This window comes from Pimephales promelas, chromosome 14 (genome assembly GCF_988280905.1).
Source record: "Pimephales promelas chromosome 14, fPimPro1.hap1.1, whole genome shotgun sequence".
NCBI lineage: Eukaryota > Metazoa > Chordata > Actinopteri > Cypriniformes > Leuciscidae > Pimephales > Pimephales promelas.
In genome coordinates, this window is record NC_142782.1 from 106,071 (window position 1) to 133,810 (window position 27,740).

The following is a 27,740-nucleotide window of genomic DNA, read 5'->3' on the forward strand; positions in this document are numbered from 1 at the left end:
GGACATAAATAGGCTAATTAAACCCTGTCTGTGGTGGAAGCTTTTAAATGCCTTTAATTCTTTTTAAACTTTATTTTGAAGCACAAACAAGCTGCCACAAAACATCTGGCCCCGTCCAGGACAGCTGAAAACAGACGTGTTCGCACTGAAGAGCATGCCAGACTTCCACACAAGGAAACTAACTTTAGACAGCAGCAGCGACACCACAAATAGAAAGTGAAAGTGAAAGTCGAGTTGGAACATATTTTGGCGGAGCTCGTGTTCTTGTTGAGAAAACACAATAATCGATCAATTAAACTGGAAAACGTCGGACAGGATGGACAGGCGTTCAGGAGATCCCGTTCATTGCAGTAAAACGGTATGAATGATTCATTTCGCACCTGAACATCAGCAACAACACCATCATTACAAGCTGTTGTAGCTATCCGTTCTAGCGTTCAGAATGTTCAATATTAAATATAGAATCCCAGTAATGACGTCTCTCAGAAACAGGACGTTAATGTTTTAGAAGGATTACTTCAACTGTTTTTTTATTGCGAGTGCGTGTTGATTATGTTTGAGCCTCAGTCACTTCAGTTACACCCAGGTCATTCCTTCCTGTTTAGTTCATCTTCCTATGCACAACACATATGACCATGGCCGGAACCATTGATATTGATAGGCTATTCTCCGTATTTGTTAGGATGACAACGAGTAAAACATATTTCTCTTTAGGAGCGCTGTAAAGTTAGTTAGTTAGGTTCGAAATTCTCTGGACATTCGTTTTCCTTTACCATTCTATACAGTCGGCAGCCTTACAAAGAATACTAATCAATACAAAGATTGCAACCTGTGTATCGACATTACAGTATCAATTCAAAATAACCTTATAGCTGCATATTTATACACGAGAATGATTAAGGGAACGTCTACAAACTATACCAATTGCGTTAAAACGTGTTATTTGTATTAATTAAATGACCGTTAAAACTTGAGCAAAAACTTAAAACAAACATGTTCGAATCACAAATCTTGTTGTAGGTTCCAATGGGCTATATACACGCATAAGTTCCGCATTTGACGCAAGGATGCTCGTCCATTTCCGGTGTTGTGCCGAATTTCGACCCCCGCCAAATTATTACCCCCCGAGTATTGGTAGGTTTAGGATTAGTTGTGGGGGAGGGGTTAAGATTAGGGGCGGGGTTGGGATTAGGCAATCAGGTACTGACTTCAACGAGGGGGGTAATAATTTGGCAGGGGGTCGAAATTAGGCACAACACCTGTTGTGGAGATTAAAGCGGAGGCAAACCGAGGAAAACGGGATTATGGCAGAGTCTTCAAAATTTACTGTCCTCCCGTCTTTGAAACGAAATGTACATACGTTTAGATTTAATTTTATATATAGTTATGTTTATATAATTTTAAAAAGAAGCATAAACAGAACGAGGGGTGTCTGTTTTATCTGTTTTTGTGACTAACGTTTCTTTAGTATAACCATGGAGTATAAAATTAAATATAAATTCTCGGTATTGCATTGGACTATGATCGGCGGAAGTTATCGAGCATCCTTAAACCTTCACCGGAAATACCACCGTGCATAGAGCCCATTAGTAAGTTACGCAGGTGAGTAATGAGTAGACATGACAGTTTTCCGTTATTTGGACGTGGGCGCTGAGCGGCACTAAAAGACGGATCTAAAACTTCCACAGACCTCACACAGAAAAGCACAAAGCCTTTATTTTAAGTTAATTTCGTTTTCATTTCAATTTTATCTTGATTTTAATCAATGTTTCATCAACCAATTGCCTGGATTTAAGTAGTAAAAGCAAACAATAGATAATCACGACACGCAGGCGGCGGTGTTTGAACTTGAGCGTCTCGCAGCGTACAACTAGGCTACTCCATAGACCTGAAACGTATATCTATATTGAAATGTCAACTTGTAAACAAAACAATTCAAAACGAAACTAAACCAAACAGATTGCTCTCTGCTTATGAAATGAGCATTTCTCTCTGGCATCCACTAGCCTACTGCGAAGATCGCGTATCAGCATCGTCGACTAGTTAAAGGTGCCATATGGAATAATTGAGGTAAAAATATCCAAAAAATGAGCTACATGCATCAAAAGAATGAGAAGAAATAAGGTTGATGATGTCATTAAAAAGCTGACAAGTTGTAGTGCTGTCGAGATATTAACCTGAATTAGCATGCTAATTACTAGCCCCGGCCCGGCAGGTGTCGTAATACCAGTTTCGGCCATGGGAGGCAGTACACGAGTGAGTCGCGCTAGCGCCGGCTTGTGTGTGTACTTGAACCTGATGTCAGTCGTGTGGAAATACAGCCCACTACTACATTTCAGTTCAGGGATGAGTTAAATAAAGGATTGGTCGACATTATGCATGAGGAATACATTTTGGTAAGTTGTAGCATACTGTATCTTTCAACAGAGTTCATGTTCTTTTTCCATTAGCTAGTAGAGACGATCGGTTCACGTGCGCTAGGGATCTGTGGTGTAACATGTACAAGCGCCAAAACGGTATTTATTCTTTGAATTTTATAAAAAAATTGAAAGAATCTGAGAGCTTAACTAACCTGCTTGCTAAGTGTCAATTGCGTGTGTCTCACGGTGAATTCGTTAAGAGTTGGCAGCTCTGAATGGCGCTAGCTTGATCAACATCAGCGAATGCTGTCTGTCAAATTAATTCAAACTAACAATAAAAGTGTAATATGAACAAAACGAACACCATAAACTTCAAATAATTGCCTAAGCTTTTATTTTCCCATATCGTCGAAATGCACCAGCTTGTTTTTGAGACAGGCGTCTATGAGGCGGTCTTCATCATTTAGTGTTGAGATGTTGTTCATTGAGTCTCTAATCTCTAAAAATCTCCAAATGCTCCACGTGAAACTGCGGTCTTCCAACCTTTTAACGTTACTATCATGTCAAATGATTTGAATAACATGCGCGATGGTAGGAGCACAACTCATTTTCTGGAGGTATACTGCCCCCATCTGTTATGGAATATGGAGTAGGATTTGATTTATTATGTCAGATGGCACCTTTAATGAAAAATTAAAATGTCTCCTTGATATTTGACATACATATCCATAATCGTTGCTTTTGCCGGTTCTTTGTGACAGCTTATAGGTGCTTTTATTATCGCCGCCGCTACCCTTAATGTTGTGTTTACACCGAACGCGAATTTAATTACATACAAACTCAATGCAAAGACGCGAATAGATGCATCATTCACGCCGGGCGTTGCGAATTGGGCGACACGTTTGCCACAAATGTCTTCCGCGCAAGTTGAAAAGTTTGAACTCGACCTAATGTTCAAGCGTCTAACGCGTATTTGATGCTCTATTCGCGTTCGGTGTGAACACACCATTACATTTTACAAGCGTCACCACCGCATCAAAAACATGATTGCGTGATAAAAACATGAAAAATACCACCTAAACATAGCCTAACTGTTCAGAAAGAAAACAGAGCGAATAGCCTAATGCGCATACGTCCATCTCGCGAATGTAGACCATTCATGCCATATTCACCCATTAGCCGCTATTCCATGGCTAGCACAAGCACAGAGGTCGAAATAATGACTCACCACACTCCTATAAAAATAAAACGTTAGAGAAATATATCATGGCATGCATACAAAAATATGTTTATTGTGGCTACACTTTAAAAATGAATTACCTGGTTTTAATAAAAAAATCCCCATGGGCGGGCCCCCAATCAGCCCGGGCCCACATGCACGTGCATACCCTGCATACCGAGACGCTACGCCACTGGAATAGCCGGTTCAATGCAAGCTTGTGTCAGACAGGCGATAGGCACACAAGTAAGATTTGGATGATTGGGCATTTTTTCCTGGCCTTATTGATTGCCAACGCTTTTCAGCGGGCTGAAATGCCTGGCTTCGGGATTCTGAGAAAACGGTAGTTTTCTATATGATAACGTGTGATACATCTCACCTTACAAGAAATGTGGAAGGAAAATGGCTAAACATAAACAATATTCTTATACAGATTATCTTTGCAAGGACAGACAGTTTTTAGTTCAATCAATCTTTTAAATGTATTATTTATGGAATAATTATTCTTCACAGTAATAAAATACTGATTAAACATTAAAACTTGAAGATATGATTAAAATATTATTGCTTAACCCTAATGTGTTTTTAACATGCTTATCTGTTTTTCCGGCAATCTTGTCTGGAGTATTGAATTGTCGATTTTTGAAAATAGCATTCTTCAATTGATAATTTTGCATTTCTGAATGTCATTTAAAATAGAATTTTTATATTTTTCAGAACAAGAAAAGACACATCCAGAGAATAAGGAGTCCCTCCCGGTACACCCACCTCTATCGACCAAGGTTTGAGGGAAAATATTTTCGTTCTCGGTAAGAATATGTAAAAAAATAAGGTTAAGCTTGAATACATTTTGCAAACTCTTGAAATAAAATGTTGACTACTCTCTTAGTGGAGTCATTTTAGCTAACCTGTCTTCGTTGGTTGCAAGAAGGGAGAGTAGACTTGCACTAATTTAGTGGGCACGTAATAAACTCATTGGTGGGTACACACTAAACTCATTGGTGGGCACGAACTGCACTCATTGGTGGGCAAGTACTGCCAACAATGGCATGTTCACTGTAGACGCAGGTATTGGTGTTGATCCTCAGCTCTTAATCAAGGTGGCTCTTCATAAAATGAATCCACATCTTGATTTCATAAATTTTAATAAGGAGATCGAGCTGTTTTGTAAATGATCGCAACTAGGTAATAAGCTTTTATGTGACAAAGGCATAGCTAGCTAGCAAACTTTAGGCTGTAGTAACTAACAGTAATGACAGTAACTCGCGATTGAGAGTGCGAAGCACTGATGCTAAAGTGCTCTACTTATCGGGTTAGGAGAGGGGCCATGATCAGTGGCTCCAGTGTGTCATTGAGCCATGATTTCTGGCCTACAGAAGGTTGGGAGGGGTTTGGGGGGGGGGGCAGAATTAAGTAGTAGGAAATTACTAGGCATCCATTTTTTATAACACCTATACATTCTGATCATTTTGTGAATTTCTGTGAATTGGTGCATTTCGTCAGGGCATGAAGAAATATAGAGCTGAGTGTCAGCATAGCATATATCAGCACAACAGTGAAATGCCATGCTTCCTAATGATATCTTCTATGAGTAGCATGTACAGACTGTGTGTGTGTGTGTGTGTGTGTGTGGCATGTACAGAGTGAACAACAGTGGTCCTAGTACTGAGCCTTGTGGTACCCCATACTGAACTTGTGATGGATAAGACATCTCTTCGTTTACTGCTACAAACTGATAACGCTCAGATAATTGTGATTTAAAACATGCTAATGCAGCTCCACTAATGCCGACATCATTTGTCTATTTAAAAGAATGTTGTGGTCAATTCCATCATTTCTTGGGTGTAGGTTCCAGAAAATACATTAACATTGAACATTAAACATGTATAATACAATACCATACATACATATACATACAAAACACAAAACATACATAGGCATAAGGGATAACAGGTCGTGCTTAATCCAGTCCTCAGCGTTCAGAGTTCAAAATGTTGATTGCTTTCGGAAAGAAGCTGTTTTTAAAGCGGCGATTGTCCTGTAACGCCCCCCAGAGGGCAGGAGCTGGAAGGCGTTGTGTGCAGGGTGACAGGTATCAGCAATTATCTTGTGAGCTCTACGTAGTGTCCGTTTTGATAACAAGTTAGAGCCCATCAGAACCAACAGGATAAGAAATAGCTATTAATTAATAACTGTTAGCTACCTGAAGAAAAATCTGTTCAGATAACAATCTTATGATAATTTCTCTTTTTCTTAGCTTCAGGTTTTTCAGGACTATGGAGGAGCGTTTTTTACAACGTCCAAATTTTGCAATGAGGTACCAGAGGCATCATAGAGGTCCGTGGAGCAGCCTACAGCTGAGCCGTCGGCCCAGAGCCTCTCCTCCTCCCAGACAGCGGCTCAATAAAGGCCTGGACAAGAGTTCCTTCACAGCACTTAGACAACACACCAAACCCGGCACCACAGGTTAGCTGCATCGTGTGAATCGGTTTGCTGCTAATGGTTCAACTGATTTTTACATACTGTGCATAAATGTCCTTGGATCTGTCTTAAAACTAGGAGGGATTGACATAGCCTTCTGCATTCTCCTCACTGTAGCTTTACAGAATTTCCCAAAGGTCTAGCCTCTAATTACGAGTAAATCATAGGAGGAGTGTGTGTGTGCAAGGCTGGGCCACGAGTCGGAAATCAACGGGGACTTGGGCCAAAAGTGCCTATGCACAATATTTAAATAATATTAAAGCTGCAAGCAGCGATGGGCGGGCCCTCGCACCTGTAGCGCGTCGGGGTGTGAGGCGGCCGCGTTGCATATTTTGCAGCTCAGCCGTTGCGGCTGTGAATTTGCTACGCTGCTTCATTAAAGGTCACTTCCTGTTGCCAGCAGGTGGCGCTATGACTGTGGGTGAATGTCAGAATATAGATTTGTTCAGGGCGGGACTCTTGTCAAATGTGTAAAATTTCGTGCAAATCTGGGCATTTACAGCCAAGTTACTACAACTTCCTGTTTCATGGCGAATCATCGACGCCACACACACGCCCATCGACGAAAACACGCAGATAGCACAACTTTACATAGTCAATGCCTTTAGAAGGCACAGCAGAAATTTGAAGTTGATCCGACTAAATCCCTAGGAGGAGTTCGTTAAAGTACGGAGTGTGTAAATCGTCCCAAATCGGTCGCCAAATTCAAAATGGCGGACTTCCTGTCGAGTTTAGGGTATGGATTCTTGAGGCTTTTTTGTGCGTCTTGAAATGATACACATCCCCACTAAATTTCGTGCATGTAGGTTGAACGTGGATGAGGGGCTAATTTTTCTCAATTTTCTAGGTGGCGCTAGCGAGCCATTTTGCCACGCCCATCCGCAAAACCCACAAAATACAAAATTTTTCACCAGTCCTGACATGCGTGCCAAATGAGTTGGAATGGTGAGTTTTTGAGCATGTTGCGGCCCCGAAAATGCCGCTTACTTTGCAGAAAAATAAATAAATAAATAAATAATAAAAAAATAACCCTAACAGTTTCAATAGGGTCCTCGCACTGTTAGGGCCCTAATTATGAAATTAAGTGTTGACTGCAGGATTAAATCTAGATCTGCTCATGTTGCATCATACTTTTTACACAATTTTTTTTTTTTTGTAAAAAAACAAACAAATCTTAAAATCAGGTACAAATAATCAGGCAAACAATAACTTTTGACAGTGAACAGTGAACTTTTTCTTCCAAAGTGGCGTTGACCATGAGACGTTGAGGTATCTTTCACGCAGAAGTTCTTTATTGCCTCGCTGTAGTCATCTCAAAAATTGTCTGACTAAGGGAATTTTTACTTTATACATTTAGGGGGAGGGATTTACATAGAGGTGGAGCAAACTAGTATACAGGTTTAGGAAACCTGTATTGAAACTGAGAGTGATAACTCATTCAAACACTGAGACTCAGACTCTCTTTTGCTGAGACAAAAGCTCACGAGAGTTTCAGTCATTTTACTTAAAAGAGAAACAGTTCAGGACAGGAAGCGCGTGCTCAACCGCTCAATGCTAAATTCAATGTACAGACCATTTCTCAGTTTATACTATTGTATTGGAACCTAAATTATACATTTAATACATTTGTATTCCTTCAATAACTTACAAAGAATAAATATGAATTTGTGATTCAAAAATGTTAACCACTATTTTTAAAACTCCCCCTACCCGACACCCATGGGACACTTAACATTATACATTTAATTAAATTCACATTCATTTGTATAGCGCTCTTCACGATACACATCATTTCAAGGCAGCTTTACAGAAAATGCTTGAGTCCGCATTACAGTTTAGAGTGATCTGCTATTAGAGGTAACGTCCAAGTTACGCATTTCAGAAATGTACATATACAAAAATCACAGTTAGCTAAAATGTACTCATTTAAACAATGTAAAACTTTAAGGCAGAAACAATGATCTCGTTGAAGTAATGAATACTTGTTTGTCAACAAATGATTATGACATTTAGAAAATTGTAAGCATTGATAAACTTGATTCAGATTTTGCATTTGAAGTCTTCGCAGGAGTTGATCATCTGAAATCTTTCATCCACCTTTTGTATTTTAAAGTATTTATCCCCTTTGTAATATAAATCAAACAAAACTAACATTCATCTAAGAAAATATATAATTGAACATAAACTCATATAGGCATGAGTCCACACTGGAGTACAATAATCTTCTTGTTGAGATCACAGATGAAGGAGCCTGAATGGATAGCCAGGATTGCCAACTTTGGGACTTTGGCTATAGTGAGACTAACATTTCAGACATTTTTGGTACCCTAACCCTAATTTAAAAAAAAAAAATCAGTCCTTGTTTACTTACTATAAACCCTGATTTATACAACAAATAGAATGGAAACGTTTTTTTTTTTTCAAAATGTACAATTAATTTATTGAGTGCACTATAAAAAAAATAAAGATATAGGTGATTAAATAACAAACATGTAAAACAACAACATCTAAACAATAAGAAATCTCAAAAAATGTATAATAGTAACTCCACCTCTGCCCCATGTTTGACAGATTAGGCCTGTTTTATACGCCACAGCTTGGCCCGATCGCGGCCTCCGCTAGAGCTCTGCATCCGAAGCAGGGTTCGACCCGTTCATTGTGTCTGTCACGTCGAGTCGGAAGGTAAAGTAATTATTTAGGTTCCCTGTAAATGATTTTTGACTGCATTATAATGATTTCTTAATTCAGAATATGATAAAGACTGCATAGGTCGATGTGTTCGGGGAATTAGGCTGTTAGAAGCAAGTATAACATTTAAAGCCCTTTAAATGAAAGAAACGTCTCGAAAAAAGATTTGTTCATTTTAATGAATGAGATCGAACAAGCCAGTCAATAAAATGGTCCGATTGCCAAAACGTATGCTGCGTCCCAATTCGCATACTATCCGTCCTAAATAGTATTTGAAAATAGAATTAATGCGTCCCAAACCGTAGTACGTTGAAATGAGTGTTTCAAAGATACCCGGATGGTCTACTTTTTCCGGTCAGAAAACTGAAGTGTAGATCGATGCACACTCTAACGGCTGATATTGCCCACAAACCATTGCCCGTTGGACGAGGATTCGGTTAGAGAACTACAAACACGAGTAAAAAGTGTTAAAAAACTACAGACACGGAGTCCCGCACTTATGTTAAGAGGTTTAGATAAAGAGCTTTGAGTGATTAATTAACACTATCTGGCCTGACGAAAATTAATGTATTCAATGTTGTCCACATTATATTGCTTCTGCAGCAGCATTGTGAACTTTTGTAAGGATACGTTTAGCCATTAGTTTTCAAATGCATCATTATATTCAAATTGCAAAACACGAGGAGAGTATCCTCAATACCCATGACTGGCAGATGAACGTGCTCCCGAAACGGTAGGAAATCAAATTAGATTGAATGGAGGATTTTAACTGTAACAAGATGAATGACAGGGCAGTTTACGGTGACAGGATGATTGACAGGGCAGTTTACGGTGACAGGATGATTGACAGGGCAGTTTACGGTGACAGGATGATTGACAGGGCAGTTTACGGTGACAGGATGATTGACAGGGCAGTTTACGGTGACAGGACACACGCAGCACACGACAGAGCCGTCCGTTAAAGATGACGTGATAGTACGTCCTCAAGAACTCAAGAGACATCAATCGGAAACACTTTACAATACGGTCGCATTTATTAAAGTCTAGTTAACTACATTAATAAAAACTACATGAGTAATATAAGTTTTTATGCGGATTTACTCCATGACAAAACCACCCCAGTCATTCTAGAATGAATCCTTCTTTCCAAATAGATCTATTCAAGTCACGTGGACAAATTGTATTTATATATCACAATATATATCGTGGAAAAATAAAATATCGCAATGCCATTTTTTAATGCCAATATCGTGCAGCCATACGAGTATTCCTGATACACTTTACAATACTCAAGGCTGATGATCGGTACAGCCCATGCACCCCCAAACGAAACCCTCTATTTACAAACAAGATTAAACGATAATCAGACCAAACAGAAAACATGTCATATACATGCACAACCCAAGCAACAAAACATCACTTACATTGAGTTACTGTTCCTCCAAATAGGGCAAACAGTGGCTTGAACAGAGATGAAATATTAGCCCTGCTACGGCACATGGCTACAAACTACTTCTTCTTCTTCTTCTTCTTCTGTTGTTTAAATGGCGGTTGGTAAACCAACTTAAAGGTGCATTGTCCGCCACCTACTGGATTGGAGTATGGAGCACTACTTGATAGAATACACTTGGGGATGGAAACAAACAAAAAAAAAAAAAAAAAAAAAAAAACATTAAATTTTAATAAATAAATTATATCTTATTTTTACCAGTTCTGGGTAATTTAAAAACTCTTTCGTGTATTGTATAATTTGTTCCTTCTAATAATTCCTTAAGTATATCATTTCTTACACCCCTATAAATTACTGACTGAATTAATCCAAGCCTTTCTCTACTGTATGCTACACATTCTAGTAAATATGATTTACTGTTTCTGGATATCCACATTTATCGCAATTACCACTTTCATGTTTTCCTATTTCAAGTAAACTTTGATTTAGTGTTGTATGTCCAATACGTAATCTTGTCATTATCATTACGGGGCGGTGATGGTGCAGTGGATGGGACACGTGCCTTTGGTGTGAGAGACCCGGGTTCGAATCCACACCAATGTGTCCCTTGTGACACTTGACCCCTAGTTGACCCAGAGGCGTGCGACCTCTGACATATACAGCAGTTGTAAGTCGCTTTGGATAAAAGCGTCAGCTAAATGAATAAATGTTCACATTTACATCCTTTTTCCTGTTATTAACATTTGTTCTTTCCATCCCCACATTAGTTTGTATACTGTACAAATGTCTTCCTCTTATTTTACTGTCCCATATCCTCCTCCACCTCTTTTCCACTCAGTCTGCTTTCCTCTTCTGTACTCTGATGTTGATCTCAGGATAGTTGCTAGTTTATCATCTTCCTCGTTCCCCACACAAAACTCACCTTTACTCCTAAGTGTTTTATGGTGTCGTATAACTTCTGCAATATTTCATTTTTAATATCTTGTCTTGTTAAAGATGTTCCACTCTCTGAACTTTGCAGAGCTGATTGTGAGTCAGTCGATATCACACTACTGTCTATTAGGCTGCTTTTCTTCTATCCATTGTAAAGCTAATGATGTGTCCATCAGTTCTGTTGTAAAAACAGATATATGATCTGTCACTCTTTTTGATATTTTGCTTTAGCGGCTCTATAGATGAAATTGCAACCAAAGGAGCTTCTTCTGTCTCTGTTTCCTGTGCCTACCCAAAACTATTCCCACTTTTAATACTCATATTCCCAACAGTTTTACAGTACCTTTTTAACTGGATGTCTTTCATCATGTCCTTTTACATTAATTAAGTATCTCATCCTTAACGTTCTCCTTCTAACTTTCAAGTGGCATTTCTCCCATCTCTACTTGCAAACTTACTTCTTCTCCTCCTTCTTATTTTAATTGGCGGTTAGCAACTCTTTCTTGTGCATTACCGCCACCGCTGGACTGGAGTGAGGAACGGGAGTTAATGACTATTCTGTGCTGTAATAACTAACAAACAAAACCAAACATATAAAGTAGAGTTTGTATCCTTTTAAAAAGGCCTGTACTTTTCAAAAAACAACGTAAAAAAACTAAAATGTCTCCTGAAGTTCTTTCCAATAAGGTCTTCGTATCTAAAGACCCTTTCTTCATCTCCAGCTGAGTAGCAGCCCTTTGCCTGATTGGATCTGTGACGGGACACTATGACATGCTCTACTGTTTCAGCTGGCAATACTCACCATTTCCATCACCATGCTTTCTCATTAGGAACAGTGTATTATTCAGATTTGAATGACCCAACCTCATTCTAGTCTGCACAATGTCTTCCTGTCTAGCTCTGGTTGTGTGTGTGTGTGTGTGTGTGTGTCTTTTCCCACTATCCCTTGTATCCTATAAAGGTGCCTTCCTCTGCCCCCATTGTCCAGATATGCCACTTTTGAATGGTTTACTATACTTTTTATCTCTGCTTTACTGTATTTCACATCAATATCTATATTATTTTTCCCTGTTGCTCTCTTTGCATGCTCATCGGCCATCCCGTTACCTTCTACTCCCGTATGGGCTGGAACCCATAATAATGCCACCCTCCTCCCTGATGCTTGCAGTCCATTTGCTCTCTGTAAAATTTCTATTAAAGAGCCCCTATCATAGCATTTGAAATGTTCCTATTTTTGCTTTAGGAGTTCCCAAAAACAGTTTAACATGCATGCAAGGATAAAAACACTTCATTTGTCTTATAATTTGCATTTATTTTTAACTGATTTGCTCAACGACTCCCAAATGATTCGTACAACGACTCATTTTTCCAAACCACTCCTTTGCGCGACGCGAATCTGCGGTGATTGGTCAGGTGACCCAGTCAGTTATTGTTTGTTAGCATAACGCATAAACATATTGATAAAGCACTGCAGTACTACAAGACGATCTATTCTTTATGACAACTCCAATAACAGCGAAAAACATTTCATATATTTAAAAAAAATTAACAATTGGAGACCTAGAAGCTGCGCTGAGCGTAACTTACACACACACACGCGCACACACATACTTATCGCGCCTTCCCTCCTCGCGCCCAGGGAACTACACTAACCTTTTCCACTGGTGGCACTTGCGCTACTAACTTTTTCAGTTACTGGCGCAAAACATGATTTGGTCGCACAAATTATTTATAGTAAGCCTCACTCTGGATGGTAATGAATAATAATGAAACTGCATTAGGGGTGGAACGGTACAGAAGTCTCGGTGGGTTGGGTTCATACCTTGGTTCAGACATTCAGACGGTTCGGTACGATTTCGGGACAATGGAGTGATTCTGGATGAATCACCTGGATGATGCGACGGCAGCCATATTGGGCCAGGAGGCCCACCACACACACACACACACCAGCTTATTGGTGAAGAGGAGACAGTGATGAAGCCAATCAGTATATGGGGATGATTAGGAGGCCATGATGGACAGAGGCCACTGGGCAGATTTGTCCAGGATGCCGGGGTTACACCCCTACTCTTTCCAAAGACATCCTGGGATTTTTAATGACCACAGAGAGTCAGGGCCTCGGTTTAACGTCTCATCCGAAGGACGGTGCTCTTTGACAGTATAGTGTCCCCATCACTATACTGGGGCGTTCGGACCCACACACACCACAGGGCGAGCGCCCCCTGCTGGCCTCGCTAACACCTCTTCCAGTAGCAACCTGGTATTCCCAGGAGTCCCCCATCCAGGCACTGACCCGCCTCAGCCCTGTTTATCTTCAGCGGGCGACCAGTCTTGGGTACAGGGTGATATGGCTGCTGGCAAGGACTTGTGGGTTGTCCATTGCCCCCTCCCCCTCCCCCTCTTTGCCTCCGACAAGCTCCGCCTTCCCTCAGTCACCGCCTCCGCCCTCGGTCACACAGCTCGCCATCGGTGTGCCATCGCTTCCTCGACTCTGTCTGCGCGAGGCGCTTCTAGCAGCTACCTGCCTGTGTTGATCGCTCAAATCAATTCTGTGTTTAAAGTTTACGTTTAAAGTTGTGTGTGTGTACCCTGCTGCCGTTTTAGATTTGTACCTATTTTGGTGTGTTGGAACTTTATTCGTCCTCGTCTTCATCTGCCTGTCTACACAAATGTGTTACATTGATAGTGTTGTGTGAATGATTTTTTTTTCAAATTTGGGTAATTCGTACTGATTAATAAAATATATTTTTAAAATGTAATGTCTTTCACTTTTATTCTGGTGCCTCAAAGTAACATTGAAAATACAATGCTGAATCCTTTTTTATCACCTATAGCTCAATTAAAAATCACGGATTCTTAATAATGCACAACTCTGGCATGTACATTTGTGTGGGTGTGTGTAAAAGTTTTGTGCATGTGCATGCAGACGTGCATGTCTGTTTTTGAGTTGGCTAAAAATCAGATGTGACATGTTGAGAAGATTTACCTCCCCCTCCATCTCACACAGTTATGTGCTTGATGACTCACTGCTTTTGTGTGTATGTGTTGCTTGAATGTGAGATATAATGAGAGAGAATGTGCTTGTGTGTGTGTGTGTGTGTGTGTGTGTGTGAGTAGAGAGAGGGTGAGAGTAGTAAAACATGTTTATGTGCAGTTAAACGTCCAGGTACACACCATTAAATAACACAAAAGCCCAAATGCTAGGAGGAATATTTTAAAAATATATAAAAAATATTTATAAACTTTAGAAAAAAAAACTTTAGAAAAAAACTTTAGAAAAAATATTTTCTAAAGGACACCACACAGATTTTGCTACAGAAGCCGTTGTCTTTTTTTCTAACTTTTTCCTCTTTTTCCCACCATTCCCTTTTTATAGACATTCCCTGGCCATCCTCTGGAGACAGACCATCACTGCCATTCACAGTAAGAGACCAGAAACTCCTTGCATTATTTCATTATGATCACACTTATTATTATTATTATTATTATTATTATTAACAAATGATGTGATTTACTGTACATGTATGTTAAATATGATTCTCTGAGCATGATGCTTAGAGTGTGGACACTTAGACCAAATAGCACTAGGACCTTTAGTTGTTTTGATAACTATGCTTGTCTATGCAAAGTCTATGTGCTTTCCATGCTCCACACGGTAACATGGAAGAGGCTGACGACTTAGCCGACGAGTTTATTGGGCAACAGAAAAACAGCATCATAATACATGCAGAGGTCTATAGGAAGTCAAATTCATGCAATAACTTAAAACCAAGCAAACAAGGGCAAAGTGCAAAACCAGGAAACACAGAGAAGTAAATATCCCGTAGTAAATATCCCGTAGTGAACTAGAGATTATAGGAGCGTAAACGATATGCAGATGTCCAAGAAACCGAGATCAGTAACTGGCTGAGGATGACCTCGAGTGAATTCCACTTCGCTTTAGACACACACTCGACAACTTCCCTACTCACTTCCCATTGGTTATTCCCAACCGCCATTTTAAAGTGTGATCCGCTTCATCAAGTGGATGCGGGTGTAAGACGAATGCTCTGTTTAGGCTGTTTCATTGTGTTCAACATAGTACATATTTTACCATAATTTTTGGCACTGGTCCTTCATCAGATCCGGCGGACTGCGGTAAACCTCTGGATAACCAGAGTGACTAATATTAGCGTAGATGCCATTCTTCTTATGATATAACAAGTACAGGGTTAGGGTTAGAGGTTTTGAGGCTATTTAAAAGAATGTTGTGGTCAATAGTATCAAATGCACCACTAAGATCAAGTAACACTATACAACCATGATAGGATGATGAGAGCAGATCATGTGTGACTCTGAGAGCTGTCTCAGTACTACGGTACGGTCTAAATCCAGACTGGAAATCCTCACAGATATCATTTCTTTCTACAAACATTAGATGATTGCATTTTAAAGATTTTACTTTCAATAAAAAAAACTGCAATAGGTTTTTTTGTTGCATTTACTCTGTTCTGAGCACTAGGGGTCACCGTGGAGACGGGTGTCGGATAGTTTTGAAGCCTTGTCACAATACAGCACATTTGCTTTGATTGTTTCAAATTGTAGCCTCGATCTCCCACCACGAATGCTTAAACAGGGGTTCCCAATGCCGTTCCTGGAGTTCCAACTAGGGATGGGCAAATGAAGCCTCAAGAAGCACTGAGGCTTTCCCCTGAATGTTTTGGGAAAAGAATCGAAGCATTAGGAGTGTCGAAAACAGAACCATGAGAAACTGCTGTTCATTTCTTCATGAGAAACTGGTCTGCATCATGGTTTAGTAGTTCCTACAGTGGCAGCTTGTGGCAAAGCATCTAGATGTTTACTTCCCCTTATTGTCGAGACCATGGGGAGAGGCCCATTGGCGGTGGGGGAAGACCCACGGACATCCGGGAAAGAACAGATGACAGCTCGGAAAGACGGCACGCAATAGTGTCAGGGTTAGCACCCCGAAGCACTGCACAAAAGCTACGAGTTTCGAACAAACAGAAAACCCCCAGGCAGACCGAGGGGGGGGGGGGGGGGGATAATCTTCCATCGGACGGATCAATGGTTAAAGACCCGGACAATGGAAAAAGGACTACGAGATTGGATGGATGCAGAAAGAAAGAAGGTCGAAGCCAAAAGAAGATGCAACATCTGTGGAGGGCTTTTCAAGAACGAGCGAGGTGTTAAAATCCACCAAGGCAAGTCGAAGTGCAAAGAGCAGAGTCAGCAACGCAGAGCACCCGAGCTTACGCAGAGTAACCTCTCTGAGTTTGTTAAGGGTGTTCATCAGTCGGTGGGGCAAACCACAGCGCCCCAGACCTCCCTGCTCAACCTACTCAGAGCACAGAAAGAGTCAGTGAACCTGAAAGTCCAAAAGACTTGGAGAGGAAACCACGCTTGAACTTACCACCAGCAACAGACTGCCGATGGGCCCAACTGGAAGACAATCTAAATATCAACCTGGAAAACACTTTGAAAGGAGATGCAGTCAAGAAGATCAAGATCATGGTTGACATTGTGTACCAGGTGTGCCATGACACCTTTGGCGTTAAAGAAGGCAAGATGCCAAGGCCACCAGCAGGGCCTAGCAGGAGACAGCGGCAGATCAAAGAACTTCAAGGAGAATTAAGGACACTTAAAAGAAGGTGGCGGGAAGCAAGTGATGAGGAAAGAGTGGCCCTGGATGAGCTCAGCATAGACAAGCGGAAAAGGTTAATCCAGCTTCGGAGAGCTGAGACCATACGGGAGAAGCGCCGAAAGAGGAAAGCCTTTTTCAACAACCCTTTCCAATTCTTCATGAGAAACTGAAACTTTGAAGCTTCAGTGTCATGTGTAACATCATTAGCTCCAACACACCAGTCTGTATTTATCAAGTGTTCCTGAAGATCTTAATCAGCTGGTTCAAGTGTATTTGATCAGGGTTGGAGCTGAACTTTGCTGGACGGCAGATCTCCAGGAACAGTATTGTTGTTAGTAACATGTTGAACAACTATTAACATGCTAACAATTTAAGAAATGTTAGTACCATGCTAAACACACTAGCAACATTTTAGAGTTTGTTCAGAGTTTGTTTTCATCTCTTTTTCTGGTCTGTTCATGCCTGTGTTTCCTAGTTAATCTTCTAATCTGTTGATGTCTCAGTCTTCCTCCGCCCGGTCTGTTGGTCTCCTTGGTTATAGATTTGATCAGAGTCCTTAAAGGGTTAGTTCACCCAAAAATGAAAATTAAGTCATTAATTACTCACCCCCATGCTGTACCAACCCCGTAAGACCTTCGTTCGTCTTCGGAACACAAATGAAGATATTTTTGATTAAATTTGAGAGCTGTATAACTACCACATTGGCTCCTAAGGGACTGCCTCTTGACGGCCCAGAAAGTCAATGAAGAAAATGTTTAAATATCCCAAGTGACTACCGTGGCTCAACTATATGTTTATCAAGCGACGCGAATACTTTTTGTGCGAAAAAACAAACAAAAATAACGAGTTTATTCGACTATTTCTTTTCTTCCTTGTAGGCCAGAACGAGACTTCCTTAGATTTCCACGACGCATGCGCGAGAATTGCGATCTGCTTACGCCAGCTTACACTACTTCAGATCGCAATTCTCGCGCATGCGTCGTGGAAATCTAAGGAAGTCTCGAATTTGTTTACCCTCATTCCACTGAAAGAGTATATTAACATGTGAACATTTGTGATACACTTTCTGTTTCTGTGTGCAGAATTATAGCTTCTGTCATGAGTATGTAAACATATGACATTACAATGTATTACAATCGTAAAAGCATTGCTATAAAAAATATTTTATGAGCATTTCTACAAACGGTGACATATATAATACGTAAATATATGCTTTTGGGTTGGAATATTGCTGATGTCTTTAACTGTGACGTCTACAGGTGTCACAGAAGGCCAGCAAGAGCAATGCAGCGCGAAACAGAGCCATACAGAAGAAGCAAGAGCAGATAGAGGAGGTAAATTGATGTGTGTGTGTGTGTGTGTGCGTCTGCAAGCCCCATTTCGACATGTTCATCTCACCCCTCAAATGATGGAATACAACAAATGAATGAGTGAAGTCAGAGTGTGTGTGGAGTGGGTGTTTAGGGACATAGCAAATACTTCAATTCGTGGACTTCAAAAAAATGTAAAAATTGGTTTGAGTGGTGTTGGAAAATTGTGTGTTGTGTCTGCTTTGTTAAGAACTGCACTAACTTGTCTGTACGGTAATCAGACATCGCAGTTTTTTAACTTGGATCCTCCACTTATTCGAGACTATTTTTCATGAAGTAACACACACAACTACACTGTGCTATGTAGGCCTATGTATATATAGTAGAGTTAATTTACAAAACACTTAAATGTACAGTATGCGATTTTTGGCCACCAGGGGTCACTCGTTTAAAATAATAACAAAAGACGTACGTTGATGACGTCGGGAAAGAGCGTGGGCTCACGGGAGTTGTCAATGACAACCAGCTCAGCTCATGACATGACATCATCGTTTCACAAAATATACGGATATACGGCATCTCTCTGTAGATTTAGCTTGTCAAGAAGCTTTAAATGCAACGGCAATGTTTACCTGTGTCATGCTTCTCCTGTCCCAAACCCTTCTCGGGTCATATTTTTCACCCGTACGTTTGAGCTTTAGCTAATGAGCTGGCTGTAGCAGCAGAACGTGCAGGCAAAGCGTAATCGTGGTCCATAACTATAATACAGACGAATATAAATATTTATATTACGCTCCTTCAATGAATGACCTATTTTAGAACATTTTTCATATATATGGCGCACCGGATTATAAAGCACATAAGATACTGCAGTCAAACGTTTGACTGGGTTTGCGTTATGCATCCACTATGTGCTAAAGGGAATGTAGTGAGTGCGCGGTGTTTATTTAGTAAGCATGAGCGCGCTGAAGCGGGCACGTACATTCGCAGCCTGACTCATAATGAGTATTCAATGTGCGCGGCTCGCTAACAGCAACAGTTGGCTGTTTTGAATGAGACGACACGGTTACTGTGAACGGGGAGCGCTTTATGCGCGAGCAGCACCGGGGACAGTGTGTCTGTTAAGAGTGAGCGCTCGTGAGCGGGCACGTGATTTACACACATAAAAATACGTACTTACTTTTTTTTCTTCGTCATTTTCTTTGCTTTATTGGCGGTAGTCCAGTGTTCCCCTTTGTGTTTGGAGGTTTCGTCGGGCTCCGCAAGGAAGTTAGAGAAAATAGAGGAGTCAAAGGTTATATGACGCCATAGACGGGTGACGAAACGGAAATAAAGAAACGTCCCGTGTCTTCGATTTAAACCATAAATTTCTCCGTATTTAAAAGTTGATGGAAACTGTCGGGATAATGTAAGTACACATCTAACAGAAATATATAACATAGATACAGTTATTTTTGCTATTTTTAAAGCAGAAAAAATACATATTGTGGCTTTAAAGGGTTAGTTCGCCCATTTAAGACATGAAGTTGTATGCAATCCTTACCAGCTCTATAGTGCATACACACTGACCCACTCTGTTGTGACCCCCCTGGTCAGAGTCTGACCGCTGGAAGTTTTTCAATGAAGTACTCCCGGCTATTTTCCAGGGCCACAAAACTGCTCGACCCTCGTCCTCCTCAACCTCGTCCTCCTCCACTTCGTCCTCCTCGACCTCGTCCTCCTCGACCCTCGACCTTGTCCTGCTCGTCCTTGACCTTGTCCTGCTCGACCCTTGACCTCATCCTACTCGACCTCCTCGACCCTCGTCCTCCTCAACCCTCGACTTCGTACTGCTCGACCCTCCTCGACCTGCTCGACCCTCGTCCTCCTCGACCCTCAACCTCGTTCTGCTCGCCACACCGACATTTAGAAAACAATAGCTTATTAAAAACAATTAACATGCCTCGTTATTTTTTCAGACAGATGTATCATCATTAGCCTATAAATCACTGTTTCCTACCTATCCCTTGCTTCCACTGGAGAGAAAAACAAAAATTCCCTGCTGACCCATGACCTCATCTGACCTGATCAACCGGAACCAAACTTTTTTTTTTATGCCTAATAAGAATAAACACCAATATATCTTTCTAGATTTTTTTTCTTGTTAGTTCACCAATAATGCAGACGATCATTAACTGTGATCACGTTAATATGTGATTAATTGCGTAGCATTGGTCACTCTGCTAGTCTGTATGTCCATTCCATTAGTTCAATAATCCACAGAAAATGAGCAAAACAATGGCAACAAAAACCTTCTGTCATGGATGAGTCTCTGCAGATGCCCCATGGACTGGAATATAAAATGAATGTTGACACGATGTAGTGAAGGTTCACTGGGTGCATGAGGAGCAAGGCCGGGCTGTGAGCGAGACACGGAAGTGGATTCCTCCACTCCACTCATCTACAGGATTCTGCGTACTAGAGAGGCTCGTTGGGCCACAGAGAGCCGGTACACATCCGTCATGCGTTCTAGCTATTGTAGAAAATCATCTGCATATTACATGCATACAAAATATTCACATCGTTTTCATAGCAAAACGTGCTGCAGAAATAGCAAGGGTAGTGCTATTCTGAATATAGTTTTATTTTGAGACCTGTTGGTAAGTTTGTGTCTTCAGTGAGTTACACAAGTTCTAACTCTATTATATGGTGTGTTTTCATTGTAATCATAGTCATTTATTCTATTTTCAAGAAACTGCACCGGAGAGCTCATGATGCGTGACTCAGATACACCCCAGAGCGCACACACGGAGACACGCTATCTCTATGGTTACCGCAGATGAGGCAGTCGCTGCTATTTTAAAGTGATCCGATAAAAGCTAGCAGCTCAAACACACATACAATCCTAGAGTTTCTACAAGACTGCCTGCTTCTCCACACACCAATAATAACGCTTTTAGCAAGGGTGAAATGCATATTATTTCATAATTTCTCTCTTTTAGCAATATAGAAATTCACATTTATTGACATTGGTTGTTTTATGTAACCCTGTATGTAATGTTTTTATGTAACCCTGATCAAACGTTCACTGAGGCAAAACCACATTTAAATCATTTGATCAAAAATGTAAAGTAGATTTTTATATTTAAAGCAAAAATACTATTTGTCTTAGCAAGATGTCTTCCCTGAATGTAGGGCTGACGCTTTAGGATCCCAGGAGTGACCTCTGAAGCATTAATAGAATAATGCCATTTTACTGTATGGCAGATGGTGCGTAAGCCTCACCATTCCAGGTACACTTTTTGGTGCAATTAACTGGGACCGTTTATCATTTTGTTCATATTTTCTGCTGAAGGAGCTAATACACCTATTGGCAGTGGAGCAAACCTAGAGAGTGCCTGTGTTCCTTCATTTAGAAAACCGAGGTAATATGCATAACCCATACATTCCTTTATATCAGTCACTTCACCACCGGATCCAGTGGACTACATCATGCGTTGTGGTCGTGTTCAGGCGCAGGTCCTCCATCTACAGTAAACCTCGGAATAAGCAAAAATTCAATTCAATTCAAATTTATTTGTTTTGCGCTTTTCATAATACATATTGTTTCAAATTGTTGCAGCTTTACAGAAAGAATAACATTAGTGTAGATACCATTCTTCTTATGATGTTACGAGTACATCAGGTGTCATAGGACGTGTTCCCGGTTCCGGCTGATTTAGTTTATGCAGCCTAATAATCATTTAACTGATTTAAATAATAGAAATCGATCATGTTTTATGTGTATGCCAGGTAAAGGAGATGTGTTTTTAGTCTAGATTTGAACTGACAGGTTGTGTCCTCTTCCCGGACAGTGTTAGGCAGATTGTTCCAGAGTTTTGGTGCTAAATAGGAAAAGGATCTCCCGCCTGCAGTTGATTTCCATATTCTAGGTATTATCAACTGGCCGGAGTTTTGAGATCGCAATAGACGTGAAGGACTATAATGCGTCAAGAGCTCGCTCAAGTACTGTGGAGCTAGACCATTCAGTGCTTTATAAGTAATCAGCAATATTTTAAAATGTATACGATGTTTAATAGGCAGCCAATGCAGGGTTGACAGAAGCGGGCTAATATGGTCATACTTCCTGGTTCTGGTAAGAACTGGAGCGGCTGCGTTTTGGACGAGCTGGAGTTTGTTTATTAAGCGTGCAGGGCAAACACCCAGTAGAGCAGTACAGTCATCTAGCCTTGATGTCATGAAATAACTGTTCCTCATTTTTCATTGAAAGCATATGTCAGCGTTTAGATATATTTTTAAGATGGAAGAATGCAATTTTACAGATGCTGACTACGAAGACTTGACAGAGCAGCCAAAAAATGTTAGACCGTATTCTAGGTTACTACGCGCAGAGGTTTTTTGTCCAATAATCAGAAATTTGTTCAAATTTAGTAGTAGGAAATTACTAGTCTTCCATTTTTTATATCAGCTATGCATTCCGTTCATTTTGTGAATTGGTAAGTTTCGTTAGGGTTTGAAGAAATATACAGCTGAGTATCCTCAGCATAACAGTGAAAGCTATTTCCATGTTTCCTAATGATATCTCCTAATGGCAGCATGTACAGAGTGAACAGCAGCGGTCCTAGTACTGAGCCTTGTGGTACCCCATACTGAACTTGTGATGGATAAGACATCTCTTCATTTACTGCTACAAACTGATAACGGTCAGATAAGTGTGATTTAAACCATGCTAATGCAGTTCCACTAATGCCGACATCATTTTCTAGTCTATTTAAAAGAATGTTGTGGTCAATTGTGTCAAACGCAGCACTAAGGTCGAGTAACACTAATAGAGAGATACAACCACGATCGGATGATAAGAGCAAATCACGTGTGACTGACGAGAGCTGTCTCGGTACTATGGTACGGTCTAAATCCGGAAGTGGTTTAAAGTCGGCATGAAACGGAAGTTGAGACTGTAATTTTTTCCTTTGTTGTGACGTCTATCCGAGTGAAACGATTTCTGAAATTAGAAAAAAAAATGTAAGGCGAGGCTTGATTTCGTCCTTCGGGAACTGATTGGATCGTTGGAGGTTGGGCGTTGCAAACAAAATGGAGACAGATTTGAATGCCAGTTTACATTCAGTCTGAGAGGCGGTGCACTGATAGCCGCACCCACATCGGATCTGGCCGCACCCTTTCACCATGGCACGTGACCGAAAAGAAGAGAGGTCGTTTCGAGGGGGGAGGGAAGGGTAATTTATTTGATTAAAGATTATAAGGCTACATGAATTTAAAAAAAAAAATAATGAAGTGCACAGATAAAACATTTATAATAAACACTACATTATTACACACAAAAAGAAGATTTGTCAAATTTGATTTCTTGCCGACTTTAATAACAGCCAGCCTAAAAGTTTTCAGTACGTATCCTAATGACAAAGATGAATTAATGATGTTAAGAAGAGGATCTATGACCTCTGGAAGCATCTCTTTCAGTAGTTCATCACTAGGGTCTAACATACATGATGTTGATTTCGATGATTTAACTATTTTAGACAATTCTTTCTCTTCTATAGCAATAAATGAATGGAGGCTTTCCTCAGGGAGACTACGACACAGTCCCCGGTCCGATACTGTAGCAGACGGTTGAGTAGTTATAATTTTCTCCCTAATATTATTAATCTTGCAAGTAAAGAAGTTCATAAAGTCATTACTGCTGTGTTGTTTGGAAACTTCAGAAGTAGAAGCTTTATTTCTTCTTAATTTAGCCAGTGTATCAAAGAAATATGAGAGACTCGAAATATAAGCCGATCTAGCTACTTTTTAAGGCCTTTCTGTACGCATTAGTGCTCTCTCTTAGTTTTCTTCCAGTTGCGCTCCATTCTTCTGGCTTCTCTCTCAAGGGCCCGAGTGTGCTCGTTGTACCACTGCGTTGGACTATTGTCTTTAATCTTCTTTAAGTGCAAAGGAGCAACTATTTCTAAAGTGCTGGAGCCCAAAAAATATGACGCAAAATAAATAAATAAAGCTTTTTTATGACGTGACTAAATAGGACTTTTATTTTGGTACTAATTGCCGTCTACCCGTGTTTGCTCATCACAATTTCCTTGTTTTTATCCTATCAAAATCGAGAATTTCCTAAATTGCTTTAAAAGGGAAGCGTATGAGTGCAAAAATAAGTTTGAGAAAATATCTCAGTGGAGCCACATAAATGGTTGTGTTACTCGCCAAATATGGGCCGCACCTGTTGTGAGCCGTACTGGCGGCTTTTGCAGATAGGAGATGTCCGTCCCATCATCCGTCATGGACTGTGGAACTTAATGGGTGTTTCTCAAAACCAAGAATGCAAAGAATGGACTTGCTCTTGCTAGTTGTTCTCGGAGGAATGAGCTCAAGGTGACGAGCGGACAGAATGCTGCTGACGGTTTGGGACGATGTGAACAGCCAGGCGGCAACGGTCTCTCGACTGTGGGGTGAAACGGGGCTGTGAGCAAACTGCCCGCTCGCTCCCTAGCTAACTCAACACCCGCAGATGCTCATTTAGATTCTCACTTCCAAAAATGTTTGAGCACATTTTCGATTCACCAAAATTTTTGGCGAAAATGCCAATATTTGAAATCTACAACGTTCTCAGAAGTGAATTTAGTGATGAGCGTAAAACGAATTACTGTATGGACCTGCCTCTCCTTCCTCGAATGCCGAATTGAAAGCTGTCGCGATATTTCTCACGTCAAGTTCACACAAGTTATCAACCGATGCAGCCTCGGTACAGTGGGCATGTCAAGAACACATCCGGGATTTTTAACCGTTCTTGCCAAAATGCAAACTTGTGTATTGGGACAGTACTTGGGCCACAAAAGATGATGTTTCACAAGAACACAAGTACAGACAAGAACACAGATTGAGAAAGGCCCAATGACTGGCAGGTGAAAAACTTCACAGCCTGCGTCACATATGATATGTGGAAAAATGACCTTGACAGCGAATACAAGAGTCTGGTTCATTTTTGGACTCAAGTGCTTACAAGAATCATTGACGTCACTCTGACATTAGCCTCATGTAATCTGTCATTCAGGGGGGCATAATGAAAATTTGACTGACCGAAAACAATGGGAACTTTTGGTCAGTAATTAAGTTGTTAGCCCGGTATGTCTCAGCGTCGGATAAAAAAGATTTTAAAAAGCCAAGTACATTATTTAAGCACAGCAATTCAGAATGAATTGATTTCATAGTTATCTCAGAAGGTGCATGACAAAATTGTGTCTGAGATAAAGGAGGCAGCATTTTATTCAATCATAATGGACACGATTCAGGATATCAGCAAAGTTGATCAACTCAGTCCAGTTTTCAGATACGTTATCGTTCGGAAAGGTGAAAATGATAACGCACTCTGCGCTGATGTCACTGACAGTTTCCTTGGATGCCAGAATATCACCGATCAAACTGCAGAGGGTCTCCAACAAACAACTCTTGATCTCATCCAAAGTAAGGGTCCGTCGCTTAAACAATGCAGAGGACAAGGATATGAGGAAGGCTTTTTATTCTGGAGTGCAGAGACGAATCCTTTACATGGAGCCCAATGCATTGCAAAGCGCATAATTTGAGTTTGGTGTTAAATGAAGCTTGTCGGCATATCATATCACAGAGATGAAGGAGTTCTATGACGTGGTCCAGAGACTTGGAAATGTTGGAAAATCAGCTTTTGAAGCCAACACTGAAAAGACTTTATCCCGCACAATGAGCGTCAAAACACGATGCTCTCCACGCACTACAGTTTTGTTATACGGACATCCTAAAGGCACTGACCAAAACTGCTCTACAGTCAAGAAAATCCGAAGAAAATAAACCAGCATCGACACAGCTGTTTACCAGCTCAAGCAATGTTTCAAAGGTTTGGATCCAAGTGAACTCGTAGAGGCAGCTGATGATGCGCTGCTTATGCAGTGACCTACAGCGATGACATTACCCAAGTTTCCATCACAGTTGCTTTAGTTTCGAAGTTCCCTGTGGTCTGTAATAAAAAAAATGAAACAGGCACAAATAAAGATCTGGCAGAGCTGCTGATTCTGAAGCCTACATCTATTCTAGCGAGTGTCATAGACGTGGCTATCCCAAGTGGCGACAGGGCTTTTTCTAAACTGCAACTAATAAAAACCTGCCCGAGAAGGACAGTAAGCCAGGACAGACTTTGATCATTTAAAAAAGGCTGGCGGCTTTTTAAAAACAAAAATGCTCAGTAGTTTAATTGATATATTGTAATGCTTGTAATGTTTATAATCCATACAGGTGTATCGGCAGGACTGTGACACGTTTGGCATGGTTGTGAAGATGCTGGTGACCAAGGATCCGTCCTTGGAGAAGTTAATCCAGCTGTCTCTGCACGAGAACCTGAGGGACATCGGCATGCGCTGCGTCAAGGCCATGGAGCAGTTCATCCATGAGTATGATTCCCAAGAGATACACACTCCATCCATCAAGTGAAGACTGCAAACTCACGGCTGAATGCAGATGCTTATTTACCAACTTCTTATTCACGCTATCCATTCAACTTTAAAAATGTGCTTCATCTCTATCAGCATTTCTTTAAATGAGTTGTAGCACTGATCCTAATGCTAAAAAGCTGCCACGATGTTGACCCAGTTAATATACAGAGCATTGACAATAAAATTATTTTTTAGCTTTGTATTTATTCTGTTGATAATCAGAGGATGTGCCAGTAATCTGTAATTCCACACAACCAGTGAGAAAAGTCCAATTTTTAAAGGTCATTACAGAGATTACAAAATGTTTGTGAACCATTAAATTATTAAAGATATATTTAAATATGAATATTTAAATCACATTTGCATTGATGTATGCCTGCCTGTATATTGTTTGCAGACTGTAACTATAGGTACCATATTGATGGAGTAAAGAATAATGAATTTAGTTGTACATAAAGCTTAATGCTTAGTGAAATGTTAGTTTGCTTGCTGTTGTGTCTGTCTACATGTATTACAAATAAAAATTGTCTTCCACTAATACAGGAATTTAATATATTTTTTAAGTCCCCCTGTGGTGAACATCTAATGTTGTGTATATGTCTATGTGGGGTTTTTAATATGCTTTAATTGCCACAATGCTGTATTAGCATAGCCCCGCCCACGACTGCTGACTGACACTGCGGTATTAGCATAGCCCCGCCCCGAGTGAGCTAAACACAAGCCCCGCCCATGACTATTGACTGACACTGCTGTATTAGCATAGCCCCGCCCCGAGTGAACTAAACACAAGCCCCGCCCACTACTGTTATGGATTTGACTTTAATCTGCACTTCTTGTACTGTTTTATTCAGCTCTTACAGTGATTTTCTGGAGTAAAACAAACACTTCTTCTTTTATGTGAATCATCAGTATTGTTTGGCCATCATTGGAACGCGGTTAGTTATAACCATAATTAAACTAATACCCGTTCTATTTCCATACAGCAGCATATGCTCCGGCTCTGTGGGGATTATTGTCCGACTCCAGTTGAAATGAACACCGCTACTGAGAGTTTCTGTTCTGATATTCTCATTGCCTCAGATGAGATTGTCCTGCTACTGGAGCACGAGCTCTTGAAGCTCCGCCCTCTGTGCCGGCGGGAACAGCTCATTTGTATTTAAAGGTATACACACTAAAGCAGCACGTGTTTCTGAGCCTCAAAAAGTGTCAATTTA

General features: G+C 40.6%; 1 protein-coding gene across 1 annotated transcript; it reads left to right on the forward strand.

Annotated features, from left to right (window-relative positions):
- Positions 1–192: 192 nt before the first annotated feature.
- Positions 193–27,064, forward strand: LOC120481313 (uncharacterized). Its single transcript, XM_039674907.2, has 6 exons — positions 193–358; positions 4,297–4,388; positions 5,837–6,045; positions 14,508–14,554; positions 18,032–18,106; positions 26,330–27,064. The coding sequence occupies exons 1-6, from the start codon at positions 317–319 to the stop codon at positions 26,522–26,524; spliced, it is 660 nt and encodes a 219-aa protein (XP_039530841.1). The 5' UTR covers positions 193–316; the 3' UTR covers positions 26,525–27,064.
- Positions 27,065–27,740: the final 676 nt, after the last annotated feature.

What these genes read in the sequence shown, in the direction of transcription:
- LOC120481313 (XM_039674907.2), top strand. Translation starts at nt 317, where the DNA reads ATGGACAGGCGTTCAGGAGATCCCGTTCATTGCAGTAAAACG. An exon ending in GGAAAATATTTTCGTTCTCG is followed by an intron (nt 4,389 to 5,836) that starts GTAAGAATATGT and finishes TCTTTTTCTTAG; the next exon opens with CTTCAGGTTTTTCAGGACTA. An exon ending in AGCAAGAGCAGATAGAGGAG is followed by an intron (nt 18,107 to 26,329) that starts GTAAATTGATGT and finishes TAATCCATACAG; the next exon opens with GTGTATCGGCAGGACTGTGA.